The sequence below is a fragment of the Amia ocellicauda genome, chromosome 1 (genome assembly GCF_036373705.1).
Source record: "Amia ocellicauda isolate fAmiCal2 chromosome 1, fAmiCal2.hap1, whole genome shotgun sequence".
Classification (NCBI taxonomy): Eukaryota; Metazoa; Chordata; class Actinopteri; order Amiiformes; family Amiidae; genus Amia; species Amia ocellicauda.
This window is the reverse complement of record NC_089850.1, coordinates 59,404,962-59,428,454: the sequence shown is the minus strand read 5'-3', so window position 1 is coordinate 59,428,454 and position 23,493 is coordinate 59,404,962. Positions and strand designations below refer to the sequence as shown.

Sequence of the window (23,493 nt, the reverse complement as noted above, 5' to 3'; positions counted from 1 at the left end):
ATATATTTATATTATATTAAGTTTTTACCATCTGTGTGATGAGTAGTGATTCAGTATAATGTTTGTGGGTTTTAGTTGGACGGTAACTTGTGCTGATCAATGGAAACTGATGTGGGGAAGTGTGAGTATGCGAGTGGTAATTGTGTAATTGTGTTGTATGTTTGGAAGATTAATTAATTAAAATTGTAAATATCTGTATTTCTACTATTGTTTTCCTCTCTATAGTCCTGTTTATTTCTCTGGTGTTGGGGCTCAGTGGGTAAGAACCTAGGTTTGCTGCTGAGTCCCTGTAATTATTTGTACTTTACGAGAGAAATTTAAATTTATATTGGTAAGGTTTAATCCTTGCCTGGCACCCCAGCATTTACGTACAAATACTGTTACAAGGGTGTCAGCTCTCACCCCGGCCGTGGGTCTTGGCCTCGATGATCTCGCTGATGCGTCCGGCTCCGACGCTGTTCTTGGCCGCCAGCTTGACCTTGTACCAGGTTCCGCAGCGCAGGTTGTCCAGCTTGAAGGAGCGTTCGGTGGACGAGATGAACACGTCCTTCCACTCCTCCGTGTTGTCCACCGAGTACTGCAGCACGAAGCCTGGGATGAGACACAGTGTTACGCACTCTCAACACCATGCCCTGACACACTAGGCACAGATGCAGTGTTACACACTCACAACAACATGCCCCGACACATCAGGCACAGACGCACAACTCCGCATACAGAACTACACAACAGGACCCAGGTGCAATGGCAGCTCACTGACACCAGGGGGAGCCCCAGCACTGCAGTCCGGCTTGGAGGGGTTCCAGCCACAGCAGCTCCCTCGAGTGCAGGCCTAGGTCCCACTATGCGATTTGAAGCCTGATTTGAGCCCGATTCGGCCCTCTCGACAAATCTGCAATGATCTTCACGACAAGCAGCCTGTCGATCGATCCCTACAATGCAATGATCGTACTGCGGGATGGATACAGCCTGTGACTGTAGCTCACCTCCAGCTCTCACACAGAGCAGACAGGCTACTGCCTCCCCAGCCCCATCTTCACACACATCCTCTTTTCCACACTCAGTCAGTCCGTCCGTTAGTCAGTGTGTTATTGAGTCAGTCAGTGTGTCAGTCAGTCAGTCAGTCAGTGTGTTATTGAGTCAGTCAGTGTGTCAGTCAGTCGGTGGGGTGGTCCGTGGGGCGGTCAGTTGGTGTGTGGGTCAGTCAGTGGGGTGGTCGGTCAGTCAGTGGGTCAGTCCGTGGGGCGGTGGGCCAGTCTGTGTGTTTGTCATAGTGTCGGTCCGGGGCTGGTACCTCTGATGGAGCTGCCTCCGTTGTCCCCGGGGATCCAGGCCAGTGTGATGGAGGAGGTGGAGGTGGTGGACACGGTGAGGCGGGGTTGGTCAGGGGGCACTGCGGACACACAGCGGGGGACACACACGTCACTGTGTGTGCAGGGTGTGTGCAGTATGTACAGGGTGTATACTGTGTGTGCAGGGTGTGTGCAGTATGTACAGGGTGTGCAATATGTACAGGGGGTGTACTGTGTGTGCAGGGTGTGTGCATTATGTACAGGGTGTATACTGTGTGTACAGGGTGTGTGCAGTATGTACAGGGTGTGCAATATGTACAGGGGGTGTACTGTGTGTGCAGGGTGTGTGCAGTATGTACAGGGTGTGCAATATGTACAGGGTGTGTACTGTGTGTACAGGGTGTGTGCAGTATGTACAGGGTGTGCAATATGTACAGGGGGTGTACTGTGTGTGCAGGGTGTGTGCAGTATGTACAGGGTGTGCAATATGTACAGGGGGTGTACTGTGTGTGCAGGGTGTGTGCAATATGTACAGGGGGTGTACTGTGTGTGCAGGGTGTGTGCAATATGTACAGGGGGTGTACTGTGTGTGCAGGGTGTGTGCAATATGTACAGGGGGTGTACTGTGTGTGCAGGGTGTTTGCAGTATGTACAGGGTGTGCAATATGTACAGGGGGTGTACTGTGTGTGCAGGGTGTGTGCAATATGTACAGGGGGTGTACTGTGTGTGCAGGGTGTGTGCAGTATGTACAGGGTGTGCAATATGTACAGGGGGTGTACTGTGTGTGCAGGGTGTGTGCAGTATGTACAGGGTGTGCAATATGTACAGGGTGTGTACTGTGTGTACAGGGTGTGTGCATTATGTACAGGGTGTGCAATATGTACAGGGGGTGTACTGTGTGTACAGGGTGTGTGCAGTATGTACAGGGTGTGCAATATGTACAGGGTGTGTACTGTGTGTACAGGGTGTGTGCAGTATGTACAGGGTGTGCAATATGTACAGGGTGTGTACTGTGTGTACAGGGTGTGTGCAGTATGTACAGGGTTTGTACTGTGTGTGCAGGGTGTGTGCAGTATGTACAGGGTTTGTACTGTGTGTGCAGGGTGTGTGCAGTGTGTGTGCAGGGTGTGCGCAGTATGTGTGCAGGGTGCGCGCAGTATGTGTGCAGGGTGTGCAGTGTTACCTTGCACCAGCAGGTTGATGATGATGGTGTCGAAGCCCAGCGTGTTGGTGGCGGTGCAGGTGTAGTAGCCCGAGTCCTCGGCCTTCACGGAGCGCAGCACCAGCGTGCCGTTGGCCAGGATGAGTCGGTGGCCGTCCAGCGTCACGGGGATGGCCGAGTCCTCGCTGCGGGAGGCAGCAAACACGCCATGAGCACAGCCCCCCACGCACACGGCACCGCCACACGACACAACGACGCAGGACGCGGGGGGGTTTCAGCGAATGGTTAATAGGGGACGAGCCGCACAGCGGCGGGGTTGGGGGGGCGGTGCTGACCTGTCTTTGGTCCACTTGATGGTGGGGGTGGGCTCTCCCACCGAGCTGCAGGGCAGGCGCACGTCCTTCATCCAGGGCGTGGTCACGGTGCCCCCGAACGAGAGGATCTTCGCTGGGGCTGAGAGAGAGAGAGAGAGAGAGGGAGACAGTATTAGTGTAAAGAGCCCCACCCATTTGATTCCACTCCTCAGCTTGTCCTCGTGTGTCACTGCGCTGGACTGTGCCGTACCACATTCAGATACACAGCCCCGGATCCGCTCACACGCAGGCTGAACACGACCCCCCCAACCGCCCTGCGTCCGCGCCGCCCCCCCACCCCTCTCCAGTGAAGTGCACCGTCTCCACAGGCGAGTAAACACACCTCGCCCCCCCGCTCTTGATATCTTAATGGTCCTCTGCCGTCCCTCCTGTTTGTTCAATAAAGTATTGAGTGGGGCTGCCTGGTGGACACTGTCTTTTACAGCTTGTTATTAACTGCGGAGGGAAGCTCTGCCAGAGGTATCGAGCGCTCTCTCTCTTTCTCTCTCTCTCTCTCTCTCCATCCCATTCTGTTCTGTTTGTCTCTTGCTCTCTTGCTCTCGGTGTAATCCACAGGCTATTGATCGGGTCCTTCTCGCTCTCGCTCTCTCTCACAGTCCCGTGTCTATTGGTTAAGACACTCCTTGTCTTCTCTCCCGTCAGACGCTGGTTAATTTGCGCGCCCGGCTCCAGTGAAATAATTAACAGCGCTGTTTTCCTACAATAAAGTCTGCTGCCAAGGAGAGAGACGGAGCGAGGGAGGGGAGGAGGGGCGGGGGAGGGAGAGAGGAGGTGGGGATGAAGAAAGGGGGCAGGAGAGGGACAGAAAGGGAGAGAGAGGGGGTAGGAGAGGGACAGAGGGGCCAGGAGGGGGACAGAAGGGGCAGGAGGGGGACAGAGGGGGACAGAGGGGCAGCTCCTTTGCTCTCAGCAGGTTCTGGGAAGGGCAGTGACAGAGACCCCACAGTCCTGTCATATATCCCCGTCACAGACAGAGCCGCAATGAGGACAGAGACACGGACATGCCGGACACTCAAGTCACGCCCACCTCCACCCCCGACTCCCCGGGGACTCACCCTTCCCAGCAGGCTCCACGGTGACCTTCTCGCTGATGTTGCCGCGGCCGGCGGAGGTGACGGCGGCCGCCCAGATGAGGTATTGCTGCCCGCGGGTCAGGTGAGGGATCCGGTAGAACAGCTGCTCTGGGCTGCTCTCGTACTCACTCGGGGCCTGGGAGGGCCACACACACAGACACGGGGACACACAGGGACACACACAGTCAGACAGACAGATGCACCACACAGGCACACAGAAGAACGGAGTGCAGAGAGAGGCAGCAGTTAGCACCTCACACCTGTAAGCATTTCCTAACAGCAACTGTACTGAACTCATCCACATTACTCCATTGTGGCTCGTACAGGGCCTGTGTTTTTGTGTCTGAAACGTCTATAAAGACACTCGGCTCCCTGCCTGGACACTTTCAGGGGACGAGGTGAACATGGCTGTATTGATAACGAACCTTTCAGTTGTCTCTAAGAGTCGTCCACAAGGTCACAGCAGTGCCGAGGTGGAAATGTCCAGAGGGTTTGACATATCTGCTCATTAGCTATATTGTTGATTATTTAGTAGCCAATATAATGTTAGCTTTGCATATCAATCAGTATTTAATGCATATTCATTGATTCTTCCTAATTATTCCCATATTTAGACTTTTCTTTGACTTAACTATTCGGTCACCTATTATAAATGTGCCCGGGCCGCTGGGGGGGGGGTGATTTATTAGGCACCGAGGCCCACTGATCTCAGCTGCAATGCAACGTACGGCGTGAAACCCCAGGCCTGAGCACAGATCCCCGTCTCCTATTAAAGGCCTCAATCAGCCCCGGTAATTAGCTCAGCTGGAAGGAGCAACGGAAGACAGGAGGGGGTGGGGGGTGTGGGAGAGGGTGCCCCACATAGCGTGCACTCAGAGACGCCCACCTCCACACCTCGAGGTACGGCACAGTTCCCCACCGTGCGGCCCGGGGGGACATGATCAAAGCGCCGCATTAGCAGGTCAAAAGCCAGAGCCAGAGAATAACCTTTGACCTCGGCTTTGTTCCAGTGAGACTGATCACTGTCCCACTGACCTCCTGCTATTGTTCTCTCTCTCTCCCTCTCTCTTTCTCCGTGTCTCAGCCCTCGCTCTGTGCCAGAGGGAGAGAGGGAGGAGGGGGGTGTGTGTGTTGTGCTGTAACGGATATTAGAATATTCCTCAGGCGGGGAGATAGCGGCGATCAGGGGAGCGATAGCGGCTGATAATGAAAGAGGAACAAAAGCACTCGACACTGCGGTGCTCTGTGTGGCTGATCCCCCCCCACACTGCCAGCACTCACACTGCAGCACTGTGAGAGAGAGGGAGAGTGTGCGTGTGTGTGCGTGTGTGTGTGCGCGTGTGTATGTGTGTGTGTGTGTGTGTGTGTGAGAGAGAGAGAGTGTGTGTGTGTGTGAGATAGTGTGAGAGAGAGGGAGAGAGAGCGTGTGTGTGAGAGAGAGAGAAAGAGAGGGAGAGTGTGAGTGTGTGTCTGTGTGTGTGTGTGAGAGAGAGAGAGATTGTGTGTGAGGTAGAGTGTGTGTGTGAGAGAAGGAGAAAATAAGCGTGTGTTTCTATGTGTGTGTGTGTTCAAGGGATGTGTTTCTGTGCATGTATGTGAGTGTGTGATGGTTATGTGTAGTGAAAAGTGTGTGTATGTGTATGTGCTGCTCTGTCTCTCCTCTTGGCCTTGCTCTCCAACACCGGGTTGTTCTCTCAGCTGACCGGCCACAGAGCGAGAGCCCAGAGTTGGAGGACTGATCCAACACTATGGATCAACAAGGGCCCAGACTGGAGTGGCGCTGTGGGGACTGTACGGCCCAAACTGGAGCGGTGCTGTGTGGACTATAGGGCCCAGACTGGAGTGGCGCTGTGGGGACTGTAGGGCCCAGACTGGAGCGGCGCTGTGGGGACTATAGGGCCCAGACTGGAGCGGCGCTGTGGGGACTATAGGGCCCAGACTGGAGCGGCACTGTGGGGACTATAGGGCCCAGACTGGAGCAGCGCTGTGTGTATATACAGTCTGTATAGGGTGCATGTGTGTTGAGTGTACATACAGTGTGTGTCCAGTGTGTGTGCAGTTTAGACTCGGGGTGTGTGTTCAGTGTGTGTGTGTATGCAGTGAGTTGTGCGGTGTGGACTCCTCTCTTTCACACCCCCTCTCATCTCGCTGCTGCTTCTTGCCCTCCATGATGAACAGATGAGGTTGTCGTGGCAACATGATGAGACGCAGATATGCAAATGAGTTGGAGAGGAGGCTCACAGACACACTGTACACACACACACACACACGCCCTCTCTCTCCTGGAAATGCAGACGCACAGAGCGACCATAGACACACACACACTGACAACTCCTGACACACACACACACACACACACACACTGACAACTCCTGACACACACACACACACACACACACACACACACACAGGGACAGCCGTGCTCCAGGAGTGAACAGGATATCTATATCTCTGGCTGCAGCAGGGGGCCACAATCCGCGTTGAGTTCACTGAGTCCAGCTGACTGTGGCCCCGGAGCCCTGTAATAATACGGCTATGATCATGCACCCAGGCTTGACTGGGATAACCGCGCTGCAGCGCCTCCGGTCACCGGTGAGAGCCAGGCCAGTCCTCCCCTGGCCAGTGTCCCCTGACCAGGCCCTTCGGCACAGCGATGGTCTCTCCCAGGTGACAGTACCTCCCCCCCAACCCTATACACGGGACTTACGGGCTGCCCGGATCCAGGGCTGGAGCAGAAGATGGTGTATTTGCGGATGATACCATTGGGCTTGGTAGGGGGCAGCCAGGACACGACCACGCTGCTGGCAGAGGAGGGGACGGCTTTGATCCCAGCAGGAGGGCCTGGAACTGGAAGAGAGAGAGAGAGAGAGAGAGAGAGAGAGTTGTCAAACAAACTCACAACTTCACCGGCCTCTGATACATTATTGACCACACAGCGCAGTAGAGTGAAGTGTGGGACAGGCCGTTGTGGCACGGTGAGTTAAGGTGCTGTGCAATTAATTTAATTCTGCTAATTTGAAGTGCAGTACAATGTAGTATCATAAAGAGCAACACAGTACAGTAATACAGGCAATTATATGAGTGCAGAGCATAACAGTGCATTACAATATAGTGCAGTAATGTATAGTGATTTGCAATATAGTGCAGTGCAGTATAGTATAGTTAATTGCAGTATAGTGCAGTATAGTATAGTTAATTGCAGTATAGTGCAGTGGAGTGTAGTAAATTACAGTATAGTGCAGTGCAGTCGAGTTCAGTCCAGGACACTGCAGTAGAGCTCAGTGCAGTACAGATTGCAGTGCAGTGCAGTGCAGTTGTGCATCGCTGTGCTCTGAGCGAACAGAAGGGGGCAGCGGTGGTCCAGCCCAGTTTGGCTGGGGGGGGTGTTTGTGATTGGCTTTTACTGTCCTGCTCTAATCTCATAACTTCACTCTGAGGCTCAGAGCTCCCTGTGTCAGCACTACTGCAGCCAACATCTGCCACCCGGACCCCCACTGGAGATGGGATCGAGTGAGAGAGTGAGAGGGAGGTGGAGCCGGAGCGAGGGATTAGGAGAGAAAGGGGGGGCATAGGTGAAGAGGGAGAGAAGTAGAGAAGAGAGACGGAAGGGGCAGGAGCAGGGGTGTGTGGGTGTGTCAGGGTGTCGGTGTCAGGGCGGGGATCGCTTGGCGAGGTGTTAAAGTGAGCAGTGCTGTTTACAGCTTTACCCTTCTTAGCCCTTCAATTAAGCTGCTCTAAGGGGTAAGTCCCCAGTGGAAGAGAGGGGGGGGCGGCATATGTCCAGCGAGACACTCCGGCACTGAGCTGTGTTGTCTGTCTGTGCGATATCACCAGCGCAGCAGCACTAACGCAGCACACAGCCCAGCCCGGCCCAACGCCCAGAGCCCCTCTCTGTCAGGCACTGTGCCACCCCGCAGCCCTGTCTGCTTACAATGAGAACCAACCAAGGCATTCAAGACAGAAAACAGGAGACACTTCTTCACACAGAGAGGCGTCACAATCTGAACAAACTCCCCAGCGATGTGGCTGAAGAGACAATTTGGGAACATTCAAAAACAGACTGGATAGGATCCTTGGATCACATAGTTATTAATGGACACCAAACGAGCACGATGGGGCGAATGGCCTCCTCTCGATTGGACACTTTCTTATATTCTTATGTTCTTATGACACACTGCCACCGACTCTCACGCACTGCCACTTCCATAGACACTGACTCTGACTGTCACTCTGACACTGCCACTTTCTCTGACACCCTGACACTGACCCTCACACGCTGCCACAGGCTCTGACACCCTGACACAATCTGACACACTGAGACACTGAACCTAACACTGTTTCTGTCTCTGACTCACTCATACACTGTGCCATGGACTCTGACACTGACGCACACACTCCCCCAGGGAGAGCATTCAGCCAGCGATCCTCACACAGAAGGCCCCAACCAGGACAGAGCAGAGGGGTGAACTTCAGCATCAACAAAGAAAGAAGAAGGGAAGTCAAACTGAGGAAAAAGAGGAGGAGGAGGCAGGGGGTGTGAGTTCAGGATGGAAAAGTCTGCTTCTTTACACAGAGAGTAGTGGGGGAGGGCATCAAACTAGCCAGCCGTGGAGGCAGCTCTTACAGGAGACACACAGAGAGACAGACACAGGTGGGGGGTGAACAGAGGGGAAAAGGGGGAAAGCGAGGAGAGAGAAGGAGGGAGGGAGGGAGAGAGGGATGAAGAGGAGAGAGAGAGGGATGAGAGAGGAAGGTGGGGGGGTAATCCTCCCGGGGGGGTGGGGGGTGATTATTATGATGATTGCAGCTTTAAGGCAATAGCAGAGAGTCTGGAAATGTAGAGCAGGAAGATATTTAAGGCTGGACGAAGTGGTTGTCCAGTGGGGGAGGTTATTGTAAAATACATCATCATCATTATTATAGTTAATCCCAGGGGCCAGTAATCTGGAGTCTGGGCACCTGTCACCAGACTGGGGGCTGTCTGGTCCATATCCCACTGAACGAGACCTACTTATGGCACCACACTGTTAGGGTACTGGTGTGCACTGGAATGCAGGATGGCTGGACTGGACCAGTCTTCGCTACAGTCTGTGTGTGCTGTACTGGACTGCTCTGTGCTGCGGCACAACCCTGTCCTCCGTCCAGCCCAGCTCTCTCAGTAGGACTCCAGCGTCCTGTTGACCCACAATCTCCAGTTGATTCCTAAAGCATCCCAAAGAGTCAGCTTCTAATACTAGGCGGGGCTGTTGCAGACCCACGCCACTCTCTGTGTAAAGGCAAGCATTCCTTTAGAGTCTCTGTACTTGATAGTCAGGAATTCATCTGCCCTGTGTTCTTTGAACCCTGTGCAGAGTCAGTGAAGCCCTTTGTTTTTGCAGTAAGGTGCCCAGCATAGAGCACAGTCTCCGCAGTGAAGACATGCTCTCTCTCTCTCTCTCTCTCTCGTCACACACAATGCATGTTAGCTGCTTGTTAAACCACGCAGGCCGCCTTGGATAAATAACTGAAACCAATATAACCAAACCATAAACCGATCAATAAATAAATAGCAACTAGGACTCTGAAGGCAGAGCTTCTGAGTTCGAGCGTCCTCCCCCAGGACTGAGGAGGGAGTGGGTCCACTCCAATCAGCCCTCCATATGTTAGCGGGGCACTGGGGGGGCTGGCCTGTCACTTCCACTGCTCATGAGAGACCCGCCCGCCCCCGGAAAGCCTGCCTACACTGATCACAAGCAACTGACACTGACACCCCCCGACACACAGAGGGAGGCGGGGGGGAAGAGGGAGAGAGAGAGAGAAAGAGAGAGAGATAAAGATGATATAGGAGAGATGGACAAGGAGAGGAAGGGAAGGGGAATAGGAGAGAACTGGAGAAAAGGGCAGAGAGGGGAAGACAGCAGAGGAGAGAGGAGAGGGAGAGAGAATTGGAGAGAAAGAGAAGAAATATGGGAAACGGGGAGAAAATAAATACAAGTGAGGGAGAAAGGGAGAAAGGTGGTGGGAGGGGAAGAATGCAAGGCAGGAGCCAGGAGATAGAGAGAGAGAGAGAGAGAGAGAGAGAGAGAGAGAGAGCGGCACAGAAATAAGGGTGGAGGACAGAAAGACTTCCGACGGGGAGATGGTAGACGGAGAGAGAGAAATCGCGTCTGCGTCTGCGCTGTGGCTCCAAGGAGCGATAAAGTCTGGAGCGGCGCTGTGGGGACTATAGGGCCCAGACTGGAGCGGCACTGTGGGGACTATAGGGCCCAGACTGGAGCGGCGCTGTGGGGACTATAGGGCCCAGACTGGAGCGGTGCTGTGTGGACTATAGGGCCCAGACTGGAGCGGCGCTGTGGGGACTATAGGGCCCAGACTGGAGCGGCGCTGTGGGGACTATAGGGCCCAGACTGGAGCGGCGCTGTGGGGACTATAGGGCCCAGACTGGAGCGGCGCTGTGGGGACTATAGGGCCCAGACTGGAGCATGGTGTGTGGGGGACCCTCCGTGCTACTGAGGACAGGATGAGTGTCACGTGTATCACGTTCATGTTCAGCTGCCTCAAACCGACTCTGATCAGGGGTTGTGTAAACAGACAACCCTCACAGAGGCCACCCTGGACTCCACACTGAGGCTCATGGGAACAAGGCAGGGAGAAGACAGAGGTCATGTAGGGGGGTATGGCACAGCACACACCGTCGAAGAGCTGCCAGCCCCTCCGCAGCGTGTCTCAGCCCGGCCCCGACACCCCAGCTGCGCCACTCCCCCCCACCTCCCCCTCCCCCCCGAGGCCGGGAGAAACAGATACAACTCTAATCCAACCTCAACAGTGTAAGCACAAATTAATTCTCTCTAATCCATGAAGAATTAATCCTCCTTGTGCCGGCGGTAAGCTGCGCAAGACCCCCCTCCGGCCCGGCCGCTCACGGGCACAAGCTCCTTAATTGTCATTAGCGCTGGTAATGGCACATCAGCCAGCAAATAAGCTGTAATCACCCCCCCAGCCCCTCCCCCCCACGCACACGCACACACACACTGGCCCAGGGGCAGGAGTCTCAATGCAGAGTGTCCCCCATCCCCCCATCCCCCTCTCCTCAGATCAAAGTATCCCAGTGGGCACAGAGTTATATGGTCAGCCTGTTAGTCACTGTATGTACAAGGCATGTGTTTGGTGTGTGCTTGGCATGTGGGCGGAGTGGTAGGCCTGTGTTTTGCTGGTACTCACTGTCCTCCTTGGTCTGGATGTAGAGCACGCGGCTGCGCACCCCGTCCCCGGCCTGGGTGTAGGCCAGCACCTGCACGCTGTAGTTGGTGAACTTCTCCAGGCCCTTGAGCTCGACCCGCTCGCGCGTCGTCGTGATGTTCTGCATTTCTCCCCACTCTGACAGGCAGAGACGGGCGGCGGGGTGAAGGGGTGGGGTGGAGGGAGGACAGGAGAGACACGCCAGTCAGCACTCATGGTCCGGACACACACACGCACACACACACGGTTCTCACACGCTAGATTTTAGTCTGTAACATATGATGAGATTTTAAGTTATACTGCCTATCAACAAATAAATTATATATATGAATTACAGATTAAAATGCATAAAAATAAAAACTATATCCCTTTAATTGTAAATACAGAAAAGAGGGGCCAATTCTGGCATCTGAAATATATAATTCTACCACATATTCAAATATGTATCTGTTCTGCAGCAGCAAATACAGGCAGACAGAGAGAGAGAGAGAGAGAGAGAGAGAGAGAGAGATGGACAGAGAAAGACAAAAGGGAGACAGATGTAGAGAAAAGAAGAAAGAGAGAGACAGAAAGAAAGGACATCCATGGAGGGATAGAGAGAGAGACAGAACAAGACAAAAAGGAGGGACAGAGAAAGAGAGCGAGAGGAGAGAGAAAAAGGAGAGACACAGAGAGTGTAGCGGGGACAGAAAGAAGGACAGCATGTGACTCAGAGACACTGGGAGACGCGCTCACACAGACGCACAGAGAGGGATGGGTGTCGGGGAGGGAGATGGCGTGTGCGTGTGCATGTGGACGAGACAGCGGGTGTGGGAGGGTGGGGGAAGGCGGAGATAATTACTGTGCGTCAGCCCCCGCTCCTGGCCCCCACAGCACCCACCTCCGTCGGGGAACAGGGACCAGAAGATCACGCGGTACCCCTTGAGCACGCCGTTCAGGGTGATGCGGGGGGGCTCGGACCAGGACAGCACCGCCACGTCGGATGTGATGGACATCACACGCACGTTCTCTGGGGGCTGGCTGGGCACTGCGTGGGGAGAGAGGGAGAGAGGGAAAGAGAGGAGGAGAGAGAGATTAATGGGTGTCAACATCAACTGCTTTCACATGTTGTCAGAGGATCCATAGAGTTCAGTGGAGTGACGGTCTGAAGTTTTCCACTTCCTTGTCTTCAGAGAGAACTGAGAGAGGAGAGAAAGAGGGGAAAGAGGAGAGCAGAGAGAGGAGCAGAGTTAGAGGAGAGCAAAGACAGAAGAGGGGAGAGAGGATAGCAGAGAGGAGAGGAGAGGAAAGAAGAGAGAAAAGAGTGGAGAGAAGAGAGGAAAGCAGAGAAAGTGGAGAGCAGAGATGAGAGAGTGAGCGGCCGGGGCAGCGGGCCCAGCTGCAGCCTGCCTGCCTGCCTGCAGGAGAGGAATGATGCTGTTTATTGAAGAGGCCAGCGGGGCTGCGGGCTGCGGACCCCAGACAGCCCTTACACTAACTGCCATTTAGGCAGCGTCATTACCAGCCTGCTGCACTGAAACCTAATTGATTACTGTTTATACATCCTGCAGCCGCCGGAGAGAGAGATAGCGAGGGAGAGTGAGGTAGAGATGGAACGAGAGTGAGCGATCTGAGGAAGGCGGAAAGAAAGGATGGGAGGAGAGAGAGAGAGAGAGAGAGAGAGAGAGAGAGAGAGAGAGAGAGAGATGCTATGCTAGGTGCTTAATTAGACGTGGCAGAGAGAGGCCTAAGACAACAATGATCATTACAGTGCTGGTATTGTAGTGACGGGGCCTCAGCGCTGGAGGTATCTGTCCTGCTTTCAGATCTGGGTAGATCTTCCACGTGGGGCCGAGCAGAGGTCAATTACAGACAGTAAGTGGAAGGAGAAATGTGTTGAAAGGTAGGTGCTCTGCAGTGACAGTGGGGGAAGAAAGAGAGAGAGAGAGGGAGGAGGGAGGAGAGAGGGAGAGCAGGCGGTTGTCGTTTTGTGACAGTAATGGGGTTTTGTCTCCCTCTCTGGTTCGCACTGCTCTGACAGCCTAATGAGATTGTGCTAATTAAGGATGAGGGGGGGGAGGCAGGGCTGTGTGTGTGCCGCTGTCAGATTGGGCGATTGCGGGCACACGCCCCGACACGGACACACTATTACACTGTTACACCACCAGTCTCTGTGGTGTCTGTCAGTGTGTCCAGTCTCTCCGGTCTGTGTCAGTGTGTCCAGTCTCTCCGGTCTGTGTCAGTGTGTCCAGTCTCTCTGGTGTGTGTCAGTGTGTCCAGTCTCTGTGGTGTGTGTCAGTATATCCAGTCTCTGCGGTGTGTGTCAGTGTGTCCAGTCTCTGCGGTGTGTCAGTGTGTCCAGTCTCCGTGGTGTGTCAGTGTGTCCAGTCTCTCTGGTCTGTGTCAGTGTGTCCAGTCTCTCTGGTGTGTGTCAGTGTGTCCAGTCTCTGTGGTGTGTGTCAGTATATCCAGTCTCTGCGGTGTGTGTCAGTGTGTCCAGTCTCTGCGGTGTGTCAGTGTGTCCAGTCTCTGTGGTGTGTCAGTGTGTCCAGTCTCTCTGGTCTGTGTCAGTGTGTCCAGTCTCTGTGGTGTGTGTCAGTATATCCAGTCTCTGCGGTGTGTGTCAGTGTGTCCAGTCTCTGCGGTGTGTCAGTGTGTCCAGTCTCTCTGGTCTGTGTCAGTGTGTCCAGTCTCTGCGGTCCTCACCGTCCTCCAGCGTGGTGGCATTGATCTCGCTGCTGGACGGCCCTGTGCCGGCCCTGTTGAAGGCCTGCACCACCACCCCGTACTGTGCAAACTTCTTCAGGTTGTCCAGGGTGTACACCTCACTGTCACCCGTCGCCTTCATCTCCACGATGCTGTATTGCCCGTTGCTGCCCGGCCCATTCTCGCGGTACCCTATCTGGTACCCTCGGATCACACCGTTCTGCAGCTCCTTCTTGGGGGCCTGGAGAAAGAGAGCGAGGGAGAGAGGGACAGAAAGGAGAGTGGGGGTTATAATAATAATAACAACAACAACTGTGAGAAGCCTCGTCTCAAGAGATAAAACAACAGCAGCACAATACAAAGCACAAAACAGAGCAGACATGAACACATCAGGGCCTGACACCTATTGCTTATACAAAGTGCTGACATATGTCAACTATTAACAGTACTATCACTACAGAACAGCCGTCTCGGTTCATCAGTGCCAAGTTGTCTTACCTTCCAGGTGACCCGGATGCTTTGTGATGTCATGGGTGTCAGGATGACCTCCATGGGGGGTCCGTCTGGGGCTGTGGAGAGGGTGGAGTGGATCAGTGGGTTGTCAGTGTCCTTCACTATGGTCTGTCCTGCCTCACTGTCCAGAGGAGGGGATCTCTGACAGAACCCGAGCTGCAGGGCTTGCTCTGTCCCTCTGTGTCTCTTTTTGTCCTGCTGTCTGAGTCTGTCTCTCTCTGCATCTGTCCCTGTATCACCGTCTCAGTGTGTCAGTCTCTGTCTCTCAGTGTGTCAGCCTCTCAGCGTGTCAGTCTTCTCAGTGTGTCAGAGTCTCAGTGTGTCACTCTCTCAGTCTCTCAGTGTGCCAGTGTGTCAGTCTCTGTCTCTCAGTGTGTCAGCCTCTCAGCGTGTCAGCCTTCTCAGTGTGTCAGAGTCTCAGTGTCTCAGTCTATCAGTGTGTCAGTCTCTCAGTGTGCCAGTCTCTCAGTGTGTCAGTGTATCTGAGTCTCATTCTCTCAGTGTGTCAGTGTATCTGAGTCTCATTCTCTCAGTGTGTCAGTGTCTCAGTGTGTCAGTCTCTCAGTGTGTGAATGTCTCAGTGTGTCAGTCTCTCAGTGTGTCAGAGTGTCCTACCCGCCTCCTCCGTGCTGATGGTGAGCTCCTTGCTGGCCTCGCTGCGGCCGATCTTGTTGAAGGAGTACATGCGAATGCTGTAGACGCGCGCCGGGTGCAGCTCCACGATGTTGGCCTGGTTGATGGTGGGAGAGATGTTGCGCGTGGTGTGCTTGAACTCCCACGAGTCTGTGCCGGAGAGAGGGAGGGAGAGAGAGAGAGGAATGAGGGGAGTGGGAGAAAGGGAGAGAGAGGGAAGGAGAGGGGTGGTGGAGAGAGGAGGAAAGAGGGCGTTAGCAGCCGTGACACCATGGCATGTGTTGACACAGAGCAGCGTGTCGGGTGGGCGTACCGGACTTGTTCTTGTACTCGATGTCGAAGCTGGTGATGATGCTGTTTCCGTCGAAGCGCTGAGTCCAGCGCAGGTTCATGCTGCGAGCCTTGACCTCACGCACCTCCAGCTCCGGGGGGTCCGGCGGCTCTGAGGGAGGGGGCGGAGAAGGAGAGGGAGGCAGTGAAGATGTGGAATACAGCACCGAGGGCGGTCGAGAAATGGTTCTTTCGGAAAAATAGGGTGACGGGGCAGAACGTGCATAAAATGTTCTTTAATGATTGTTGTGACTTTTCTGATTTTCCCCATTGACTTCCAGCAAAGCAGCTCCGGAGTTACAACCCCATGACGTCATGGCCGATTTCTCGATCTCTGATTTCTGGTACATAAAATGAGCTGGACATACAGTGAGGGAAAAAAGTATTTGATCCCCTGCTGATTTTGTACGTTTGCCCACTGACAAAGAAATGATCAGTCTATAATTTTAATGGTAGGTGTATTTTAACAGTGAGAGACAGAATAACAACAAAAAAATCCAGAAAAACACATTTCAAAAAAGTTATAAATTGATTTGAATGTTAATGAGGGAAATAAGTATTTGAGACATTAAGTGTGACTGGCTAATCAATGGCCGTTCTCAGAGTGGGTGTGTTTCCTGTCTATAACTTGTGCAGAATAACTGGGAGGATTGCACACGTCAGTCTATTGTCACACAGGCTGTGAAACCTGACATGGAGAGGGTTTGTTTAGGGTTTAACTCAGGCTTATAGGGAATCAGTTCTGCATTCTTCTCAAAAAAGCACAACGAGTTCACAGGTGAGGCACGTCTCCTCTGAAAGGGCTGCTGATTGAGCCGGTTTTGCGCGGCTCTTAACTAACTGACATGATTGTAAGTGTCACTGAGGTGGGCAGCTTTGGTGCGTCTCATTTGAATAACTGGTGCTCCTCGCTTATATCCACCGTTTGGCGTGTTTTCGCAGGAACGCCCAGAATTCGATATCTATCAAAGGCTCGACTAGTTCTTTAAACCACCCAAGTGTAGCTGCTCTAGTTGAGCGCAAGTCATCCTGACACGTGCGACTCGTTTGCGTCAGGTTTACAACTCTTCAACATCGAGCGTCCACATCACACCTGTGTGACAGTGACATCACAAAACTCAGAGCGGTAGAGTTCTGTTTGTGAAAAACAATCATATAACTAATCTGAATGTGTACATTGGTAAATGAATTTGGACTTCACCACTTTATTTGACCTTTATTCCGCCTGTCCGGTGAAATAAAGAGACTTATTTTTACACACTGCATACCTGCCACACAAACACAACTCCTGCGAAGTCTACAAATGAGTCTCTTGTGAAATATGAGATAATAACCATTTACTGTATTTTATTTGAAGGCCGAGTTTTCCTCTGGTCTGAGTCGTGGAAGAGACAAACAGAGGGGATAGTGTCAGTGGGGGGGTGCCGTGTGGGCCCGGCGCTGGTACCTTGCACAGTGAGCTGGATCAGGCCGCGGTCCTCGCCGTAGGAGTTGATGGCGTGGCAGGAGAAGAAGACAGAGTCGCCGCGCTCGGCCGGTTTCAGCTGCAGGAGAGAGGAGGAGAGGAGGGTTAGAGGAACTGAGATACGGAGAAGACCATCACCATCTGTAAACTGTAACCATCACCCCCTCCCCTCCGTCCTCCCTGTCCTCTGTCGCTCCTCACCTCCGTATTCTCCTGTCTCCCTCTCCCTCCCCCTGTCCCTCTCTCCCTGTTCCTCTCCCTCCCTCCCTCTCTCTCACCCCCTTCTCTCCCTCTTTCCCTCTTCCTGTCCTCTCTCCCTCCCTCTCCCTCCCCCTATCTCTCCCTGTCCCTCTCTCCCTCCCCGGCCATGACCCTGACCTTCAGTGTGGAGATGACCTCGTCTGCCTGGTCCTTGGTGGTGATGGAGTAGCGGGCGTTGCGGTCGGTGTCGATGACCGTGTCTCCCTTCTCCCAGCGGATGATGATGGGCCGCTCGCCGCGCGCCGTGCAGTTCAGCTCCTTCTGCTGCCCCTTAATGGCCATGGTGGTGTTGGGGTGCGAGGTGATCATGGCCGGGACTGTGGAGCGAGGGAGAGGGGGGGGCGGGGGAGGGAGAGAGGGGGAGGAGAGTCAGGTCATTTGAGTGTCACAGAAACGGGGTGCTGTTTTCCTCTTGACATGTAAGTGTGTGTGTATGTGTGTGTGCGTGTGTGTGTGTGTGTCAGTTTATCAGTGTGTTTCTGAGGCTGTTTGTGTGTGTGTGTCAGTGTATCAGTGTTTGTGTGTGTCAGTGTGTCAGTATATCAGTGTGTTTGTGTGTGTCAGTATATCAGTGTGTGTGTCAGTGTGTCAGTATATAAGTGTGTTTGTGTGTGTCAGTATATCAGTGTGTGTGTCAGTGTGTCAGTATATAAGTGTGTTTTTGTGTGTCAGTATATCAGTTTGTGTATGAGTGTGTGTGTGTGTGTGTCAGTGTGTCAGTATGTGTGTGTATTTGTGTGTCGATCCATGTCCCGTGCTCGATGTGTTTCAGCTCGTGTGTATTGTATCGGGCGACTCCCCCTCCAACCCTCTCTCTTTCTCTCTCTCTCTCTCCTTTAAATCACTTTCAATCTCTCCCAGGTAAACAAGACAGCCCCCCCCCCCCCCACTGTCCTCCCCTCCGCTCATCTCTCTCTCTCTCTCTCTCACAGACACACACACTCATCGATCTGAGGGGGGTTCCGCTGTTTTGTTTTCATCATTAATTCATTTCCCTCTCTCCCCCAGGTCTCCCGCGTGAAGCGCAGACAATTCAGGGAGGCAGAGCAGAGGAACGCTTCAATCAATAACACTAACACAGGCTGTGACCGCCCCCCTCGCCCGCCCGAGAGAGAGAGAGAGAGAGAGAGAGAGAATGAAGGAGAGGGAGAGGGAGAGGGAGAGGGAAGGAGGACAGTGTGAGCGGCGGAGGAGTGGAAAGACGCGCGAGAGAGTGACGGAGCCCCAGAGGCCCGGCAACTCCTCTCTGCTCTCTCTCGGGGTCCGGGCCTGGGGTCCTGCTCCACTGTGGGTCTGCGGTTCTGACAGCCCGGCGGTTCTGTCCCTCCTGTCCTTCATATAGGCAACCCGACCCTGACTGAGACACAGAGCCCGGGCCAGATCATCTGCTGTGTGTGTGTGTGTGTGTCAGTAGCTGTGTGTGTGTGTGTCAGTGTAAGTGTGTGTGTGTGTGTCAGTGTAAGTGTGAGTGTGTGTGTCAGTAGCTGTGTGTGTGTGTGTGTGTGTCAGTGTAAGTGTGTGTCAGTAGCTGTGTGTGTGTGTGTCAGTGTAAGTGTGTGTCAGTAGCTGTGTGTGTGTGTGTCAGTGTAAGTGTGAGTGTGTGTGTCAGTGTAAGTGTGTGTGTGTGTCAGTGTAAGTGTGTGTGTGTCAGTAGCTGTGTGTGTGTGTGTGTGTGTCAGTGTAAGTGTGAGTGTGTGTGTCAGTGTAAGTGTGTGTGTGTGTGTGTGTCAGTGTAAGTGTGAGTGTGTGTGTCAGTAGCTGTGTGTGTGTGTGTGTGTGTGTGTCAGTAGCTGTGTGTGTGTGTGTGTGTCAGTGGCTGTGTGTGTGTGTCAGTGTAAGTGTGAGTGTGTGTGTCAGTAGCTGTGTGTGTGTGTGTGTCAGTGTAAGTGTGAGTGTGTGTGTCAGTAGCTGTGTGTGTGTGTGTGTGTGTGTCAGTGTAAGTGTGAGTGTGTGTGTCAGTAGCTGTGTGTGTGTGTGTCAGTGTAAGTGTGTGTGTGTCAGTAGCTGTGTGTGTGTGTGTGTGTGTCAGTGTAAGTGTGAGTGTGTGTGTCAGTAGCTGTGTGTGTGTCAGTGTAAGTGTGAGTGTGTGTCAGTAGCTGTGTGTGTGTGTGTGTGTCAGTAGCTGTGTGTGTGTGTGTCAGTGTAAGTGTGTGTGTGTGTGTGTGTGTGTCAGTAGCTGTGTGTGTGTGTGTCAGTGTAAGTGTGAGTGTGTGTGTCAGTAGCTGTGTGTGTGTGTGTCAGTAGCTGTGTGTGTGTGTGTGTCAGTGTAAGTGTGAGTGTGTGTGTCAGTAGCTGTGTGTGTGTCAGTGTAAGTGTGAGTGTGTGTGTCAGTAGCTGTGTGTGTGTGTGTGTGTCAGTAGCTGTGTGTGTGTGTGTGTGTGTCAGTAGCTGTGTGTGTGTGTGTGTGTGTGTCAGTAGCTGTGTGTGTGTGTGTCAGTGTAAGTGTGAGTGTGTGTGTCAGTAGCTGTGTGTGTGTGTGTGTGTGTGTCAGTAGCTGTGTGTGTGTGTGTGTGTCAGTGTAAGTGTGAGTGTGTGTGTCAGTGTAAGTGTGAGTGTGTGTCAGTGTAAGTGTGAGTGTGTGTGTCAGTGGCTGTGTGTGTGTGTGTGTGTCAGTGTAAGTGTGTGTGTGTGTGTCAGTGTAAGTGTGAGTGTGTGTGTCAGTAGCTGTGTGTGTGTGTGTGTCAGTGTAAGTGTGAGTGTGTGTGTCAGTAGCTGTGTGTGTGTGTGTGTGTGTCAGTGTAAGTGTGAGTGTGTGTGTCAGTAGCTGTGTGTGTGTGTGTCAGTGTAAGTGTGTGTGTGTGTCAGTAGCTGTGTGTGTGTGTGTGTGTCAGTGTAAGTGTGAGTGTGTGTCAGTAGCTGTGTGTGTGTGTGTGTCAGTGTAAGTGTGTGTGTGTGTGTGTGTGTCAGTAGCTGTGTGTGTGTGTGTGTCAGTGTAAGTGTGAGTGTGTGTGTCAGTAGCTGTGTGTGTGTGTGTCAGTAGCTGTGTGTGTGTGTCAGTGTAAGTGTGAGTGTGTGTGTCAGTAGCTGTGTGTGTGTCAGTGTAAGTGTGAGTGTGTGTCAGTAGCTGTGTGTGTGTGTGTGTGTGTGTGTGTCAGTAGCTGTGTGTGTGTGTGTGTGTGTGTGTGTGTGTGTCAGTAGCTGTGTGTGTGTGTGTCAGTAGCTGTGTGTGTGTATGTGTCAGTGTAAGTGTGAGTGTGTGTGTCAGTAGCTGTGTGTGTGTGTGTGTGTGTGTGTCAGTAGCTGTGTGTGTGTGTGTGTGTCAGTGTAAGTGTGAGTGTGTGTGTCAGTAGCTGTGTGTGTGTGTGTGTCAGTGTAAGTGTGAGTGTGTGTGTCAGTGTAAGTGTGTGTGTGTGTGTCAGTAGCTGTGTGTGTGTGTGTGTGTCAGTGTAAGTGTGTGTGTCAGTAGCTGTGTGTGTGTCAGTGTAAGTGTGAGTGTGTGTGTCAGTGTAAGTGTGAGTGTGTGTGTCAGTGGCTGTGTGTGTGTGTGTGTGTGTCAGTAGCTGTGTGTGTGTGTGTGTCAGTGTAAGTGTGTGTGTCAGTAGCTGTGTGTGTGTGTGTGTCAGTGTAAGTGTGAGTGTGTGTCAGTAGCTGTGTGTGTGTGTGTGTGTCAGTGTAAGTGTGAGTGTGTGTGTCAGTGTAAGTGTGAGTGTGTGTGTCAGTAGCTGTGTGTGTGTGTGTGTCAGTGTAAGTGTGAGTGTGTGTGTCAGTGGCTGTGTGTGTGTGTGTGTGTGTCAGTGTAAGTGTGAGTGTGTGTGTCAGTAGCTGTGTGTGTGTGTGTGTCAGTGTAAGTGTGTGTGTGTGTGTCAGTAGCTGTGTGTGTGTGTGTGTCAGTGGCTGTGTGTGTGTGTTGTAAGGATTCACTGGGGACAGGATCATTTACAGTGCAAAGTGAAAGGCTTTTCAGCTCTTCTGAATCAACACTCTCTCGCTCGCTCGCTTTTTCCTAAACCTTGTTACTCGGCGCAGATTAGGTGACCTTTCCGTGTGCGCCGTGTCGACATGCGTGTGAGAGCGGCGGCAGCGTGGCGGCAGGATTGATTGCTGTAGATCATTCAGGACAAAGTGTTTTTTGATAGTGTCGGGGAGGAGGGCCCCGGAGACCTGCCATCCATCATGGAGTGAGACCGTATCGACCCGCCCTGCCCGCTCCCTCTCTCCCTCTCTCCTCCCTTGCGGTCCTCCCCTCCCCTCTTCCTCCCCTGACTGACTGTAGCTCCCCTTTCTCCTCCCATCACCCCACGGCTGTGTTGTGTGGTGTTGAGCCGAGTGTTCTGGTTCTTGTTCTGGTGCAGTGTTGACCAGTGTGGTGTTCAGTGTGTGGATCAGTGTGTTGAGCAGTCAGTGTTGAGGGACAGGGTGTTCAGCGGGGTAGAGCAGGACGGCGCAGTGTGGTTTCAGTTGTCTAGCTCAGTGTGTTCAGTACTGCAGCTTATAGAGTAGATTAGGGTGTAACTCAGCGGCAGCGTAGACCACAGTCGCAATGTACCGCGTGCTGCAGTGTGTTGCAGTGAGCCGCAGTGTGCCGCAGGGTGCCGTAGTGAGCCATAGTGTGCCACAAGGTGCCGCAGGGTGCTGGTCGGCACTCGCTCGCTCGCTCACTCACTCTTGACGGTCAGGAACATGCTCTTGCTGATGTCGGTGCCCACGCCATTGCTGGCCTGGCACAGGTAGTAGCCGATGTCCTCCTCCAGCACGTGGCGGATCAGCAGGGAGCCGTTGGCCAGGATCTGGATGCGGCCGGTCAGGGGCACGGGGTGGTACTGCTGGGGGTTCCCACTGCCTGGGAGATGGACAGAGAGGGAAGAGGAGGGAAGAGAGAGGAGAGAGGGAGAGAAGGGAGAGAGAGGTATTAGTGTTATCTTGCAGGCTGAACTCTGACAGAGGGAGTGAGTGAGTGAAGTGCAGGCCGGCGAAGGAGTGTCACCTTTGGCGTGTTTCCACATGACCTGGGGCGGTGGGTACCCGTCCACCGAGCAGTTCAGCACACCGGCCTTGCCGTAGATCCCGTCCTGGTTGTTGGGCTGCACCACGAAGCGGGGGGGCACTGCGGACACACACAGGCAGTTAGATTTGATGAGGCAGTAATGCTACTCCCCCCATTTCCTGACTGGTTTCTCCCACTGACCCACCGCTACAAACCCTTCCTTCCCTTCCTCTTCTCCTGCAGTCCTCCAATCCTCTCTGCCCCTTTTTCACTCCCTCTACTACCCCTCTCCCTCCCCACCCTTCCACCCCATCCTGCTTTGCTCCCCTCCCTCTCCCCTGCTCTCTCCCTCCCTCCCTCCCACTCCCCTACTCTCTCCCTCCCTCCCTCCCTCCCACTCCCCTACTCTCTCCCTCCTCTCCCTCTCCCTCTCCCCTGCTCCCTCCCTCTCACCCCGCACTATGAGCTGCCTCTCCCGGCTGACGGTGGCTGCGTCGTTGCTGGCGATGCACGTGTAGTTGCCGTTGTGCTTGAGCGACACGCTGGAGATCTGCAGGGAACTCATGAACTCCTTGGTCTCGATGGTGACCCCCGACCCCGACACGATGACCTGGCCGTCCTTGCGCCAGGTGATGCGGATGGGCATGTCTCCCGAGGACACCACACAGGGGATGTACAGAAGCTGCCCGATGGAGGCCGGGGGGAACTCGAAGGGCTGGATCAGGGGAGGAACTGCAGGGAGAGGGAGGGAGAGAGAGGAGGGAGGGGGAGGGAGAGAGGGGAGGAGAAGGGAGAGGGAGGGACAGAGGGGAGGAGGGAGGAGAGGAGGGAGGGAGAGAGAGGGTGGAGGGACAGAGAGGGAGGGAGGAAGGGGTGATAGGAATAGGTACAGAGGGAGAGGAAAGAGAAAGAGGAGAGAGAGAAATGGGGAAGAGAGAGGGAAAGGAAGGAAGAAAGGGGCAGCGAAGAAGGGATGAAGGTGAAAGAGAGAGAGAGAGGGCATGGAAACAGTGGCAGGAGAGAGAGTGTTAACAGGAGATTCACCGACAAGCACATGCACACGCACACGCACAGCCATGGCCGGGCCGTGTGACACAGGTCCAGGCTCCTGTATATTGACCAGGCCGCAGTCCAGATGCTGCTACAGACTCTTGCTCTCCCGCGGCTGATAAAACCTGGATTGGCAGAGACTGCGGAGCATGTGGCTCCTCTGCCCCCCCCACCTCACCAGGCCTGACTGCGCCGACTGGCCTGCCCCCCCCCCCCAATCACCCCATTCATAATTCTCCTAATTAGGGGGGAATTGGCAGCCGCAATAATGGTGTTTCCATGGCAGCAGTGAGGCACGGCTCTGGCAGGAGTGGGGGGGGCTGAGAGCTCCACCAGACATCTGGGGGATTAATCTGGGCCTCGTTATAATTCATCTAATTAGAACTCCAACACACAACGCCACCAGCACACAGCCTGGGAGACACAGACACTGACTGACACACACACACACACACACACACATACTGGGTGACACACACACACACAGTGACCGACACACACATAATCACACT

The 23,493-nt window shown here is 53.7% G+C and overlaps 1 protein-coding gene across 1 annotated transcript in view; it reads right to left on the bottom strand.

The window, feature by feature from the left end:
• Positions 1 to 23,493, bottom strand: part of dscaml1 (Down syndrome cell adhesion molecule like 1) — a 131,485-nt gene that overhangs the window by 15,175 nt on the left and 92,817 nt on the right. The window contains exons 9-25 of the mRNA XM_066711480.1: positions 22,385 to 22,663; positions 21,932 to 22,051; positions 21,611 to 21,787; positions 17,125 to 17,324; positions 16,729 to 16,825; positions 15,265 to 15,393; positions 14,934 to 15,101; positions 14,304 to 14,374; positions 13,806 to 14,046; positions 12,001 to 12,147; positions 11,103 to 11,258; positions 6,610 to 6,749; positions 3,885 to 4,038; positions 2,791 to 2,908; positions 2,477 to 2,640; positions 1,295 to 1,393; positions 403 to 591 (exon numbers count right to left, since the gene is read on the bottom strand). Of these exons, the coding sequence (XP_066567577.1) occupies positions 403 to 591; positions 1,295 to 1,393; positions 2,477 to 2,640; positions 2,791 to 2,908; positions 3,885 to 4,038; positions 6,610 to 6,749; positions 11,103 to 11,258; positions 12,001 to 12,147; positions 13,806 to 14,046; positions 14,304 to 14,374; positions 14,934 to 15,101; positions 15,265 to 15,393; positions 16,729 to 16,825; positions 17,125 to 17,324; positions 21,611 to 21,787; positions 21,932 to 22,051; positions 22,385 to 22,663 (2,649 nt within the window). The remainder of the gene's footprint in view (positions 1 to 402; positions 592 to 1,294; positions 1,394 to 2,476; positions 2,641 to 2,790; positions 2,909 to 3,884; positions 4,039 to 6,609; positions 6,750 to 11,102; positions 11,259 to 12,000; positions 12,148 to 13,805; positions 14,047 to 14,303; positions 14,375 to 14,933; positions 15,102 to 15,264; positions 15,394 to 16,728; positions 16,826 to 17,124; positions 17,325 to 21,610; positions 21,788 to 21,931; positions 22,052 to 22,384; positions 22,664 to 23,493) is intronic.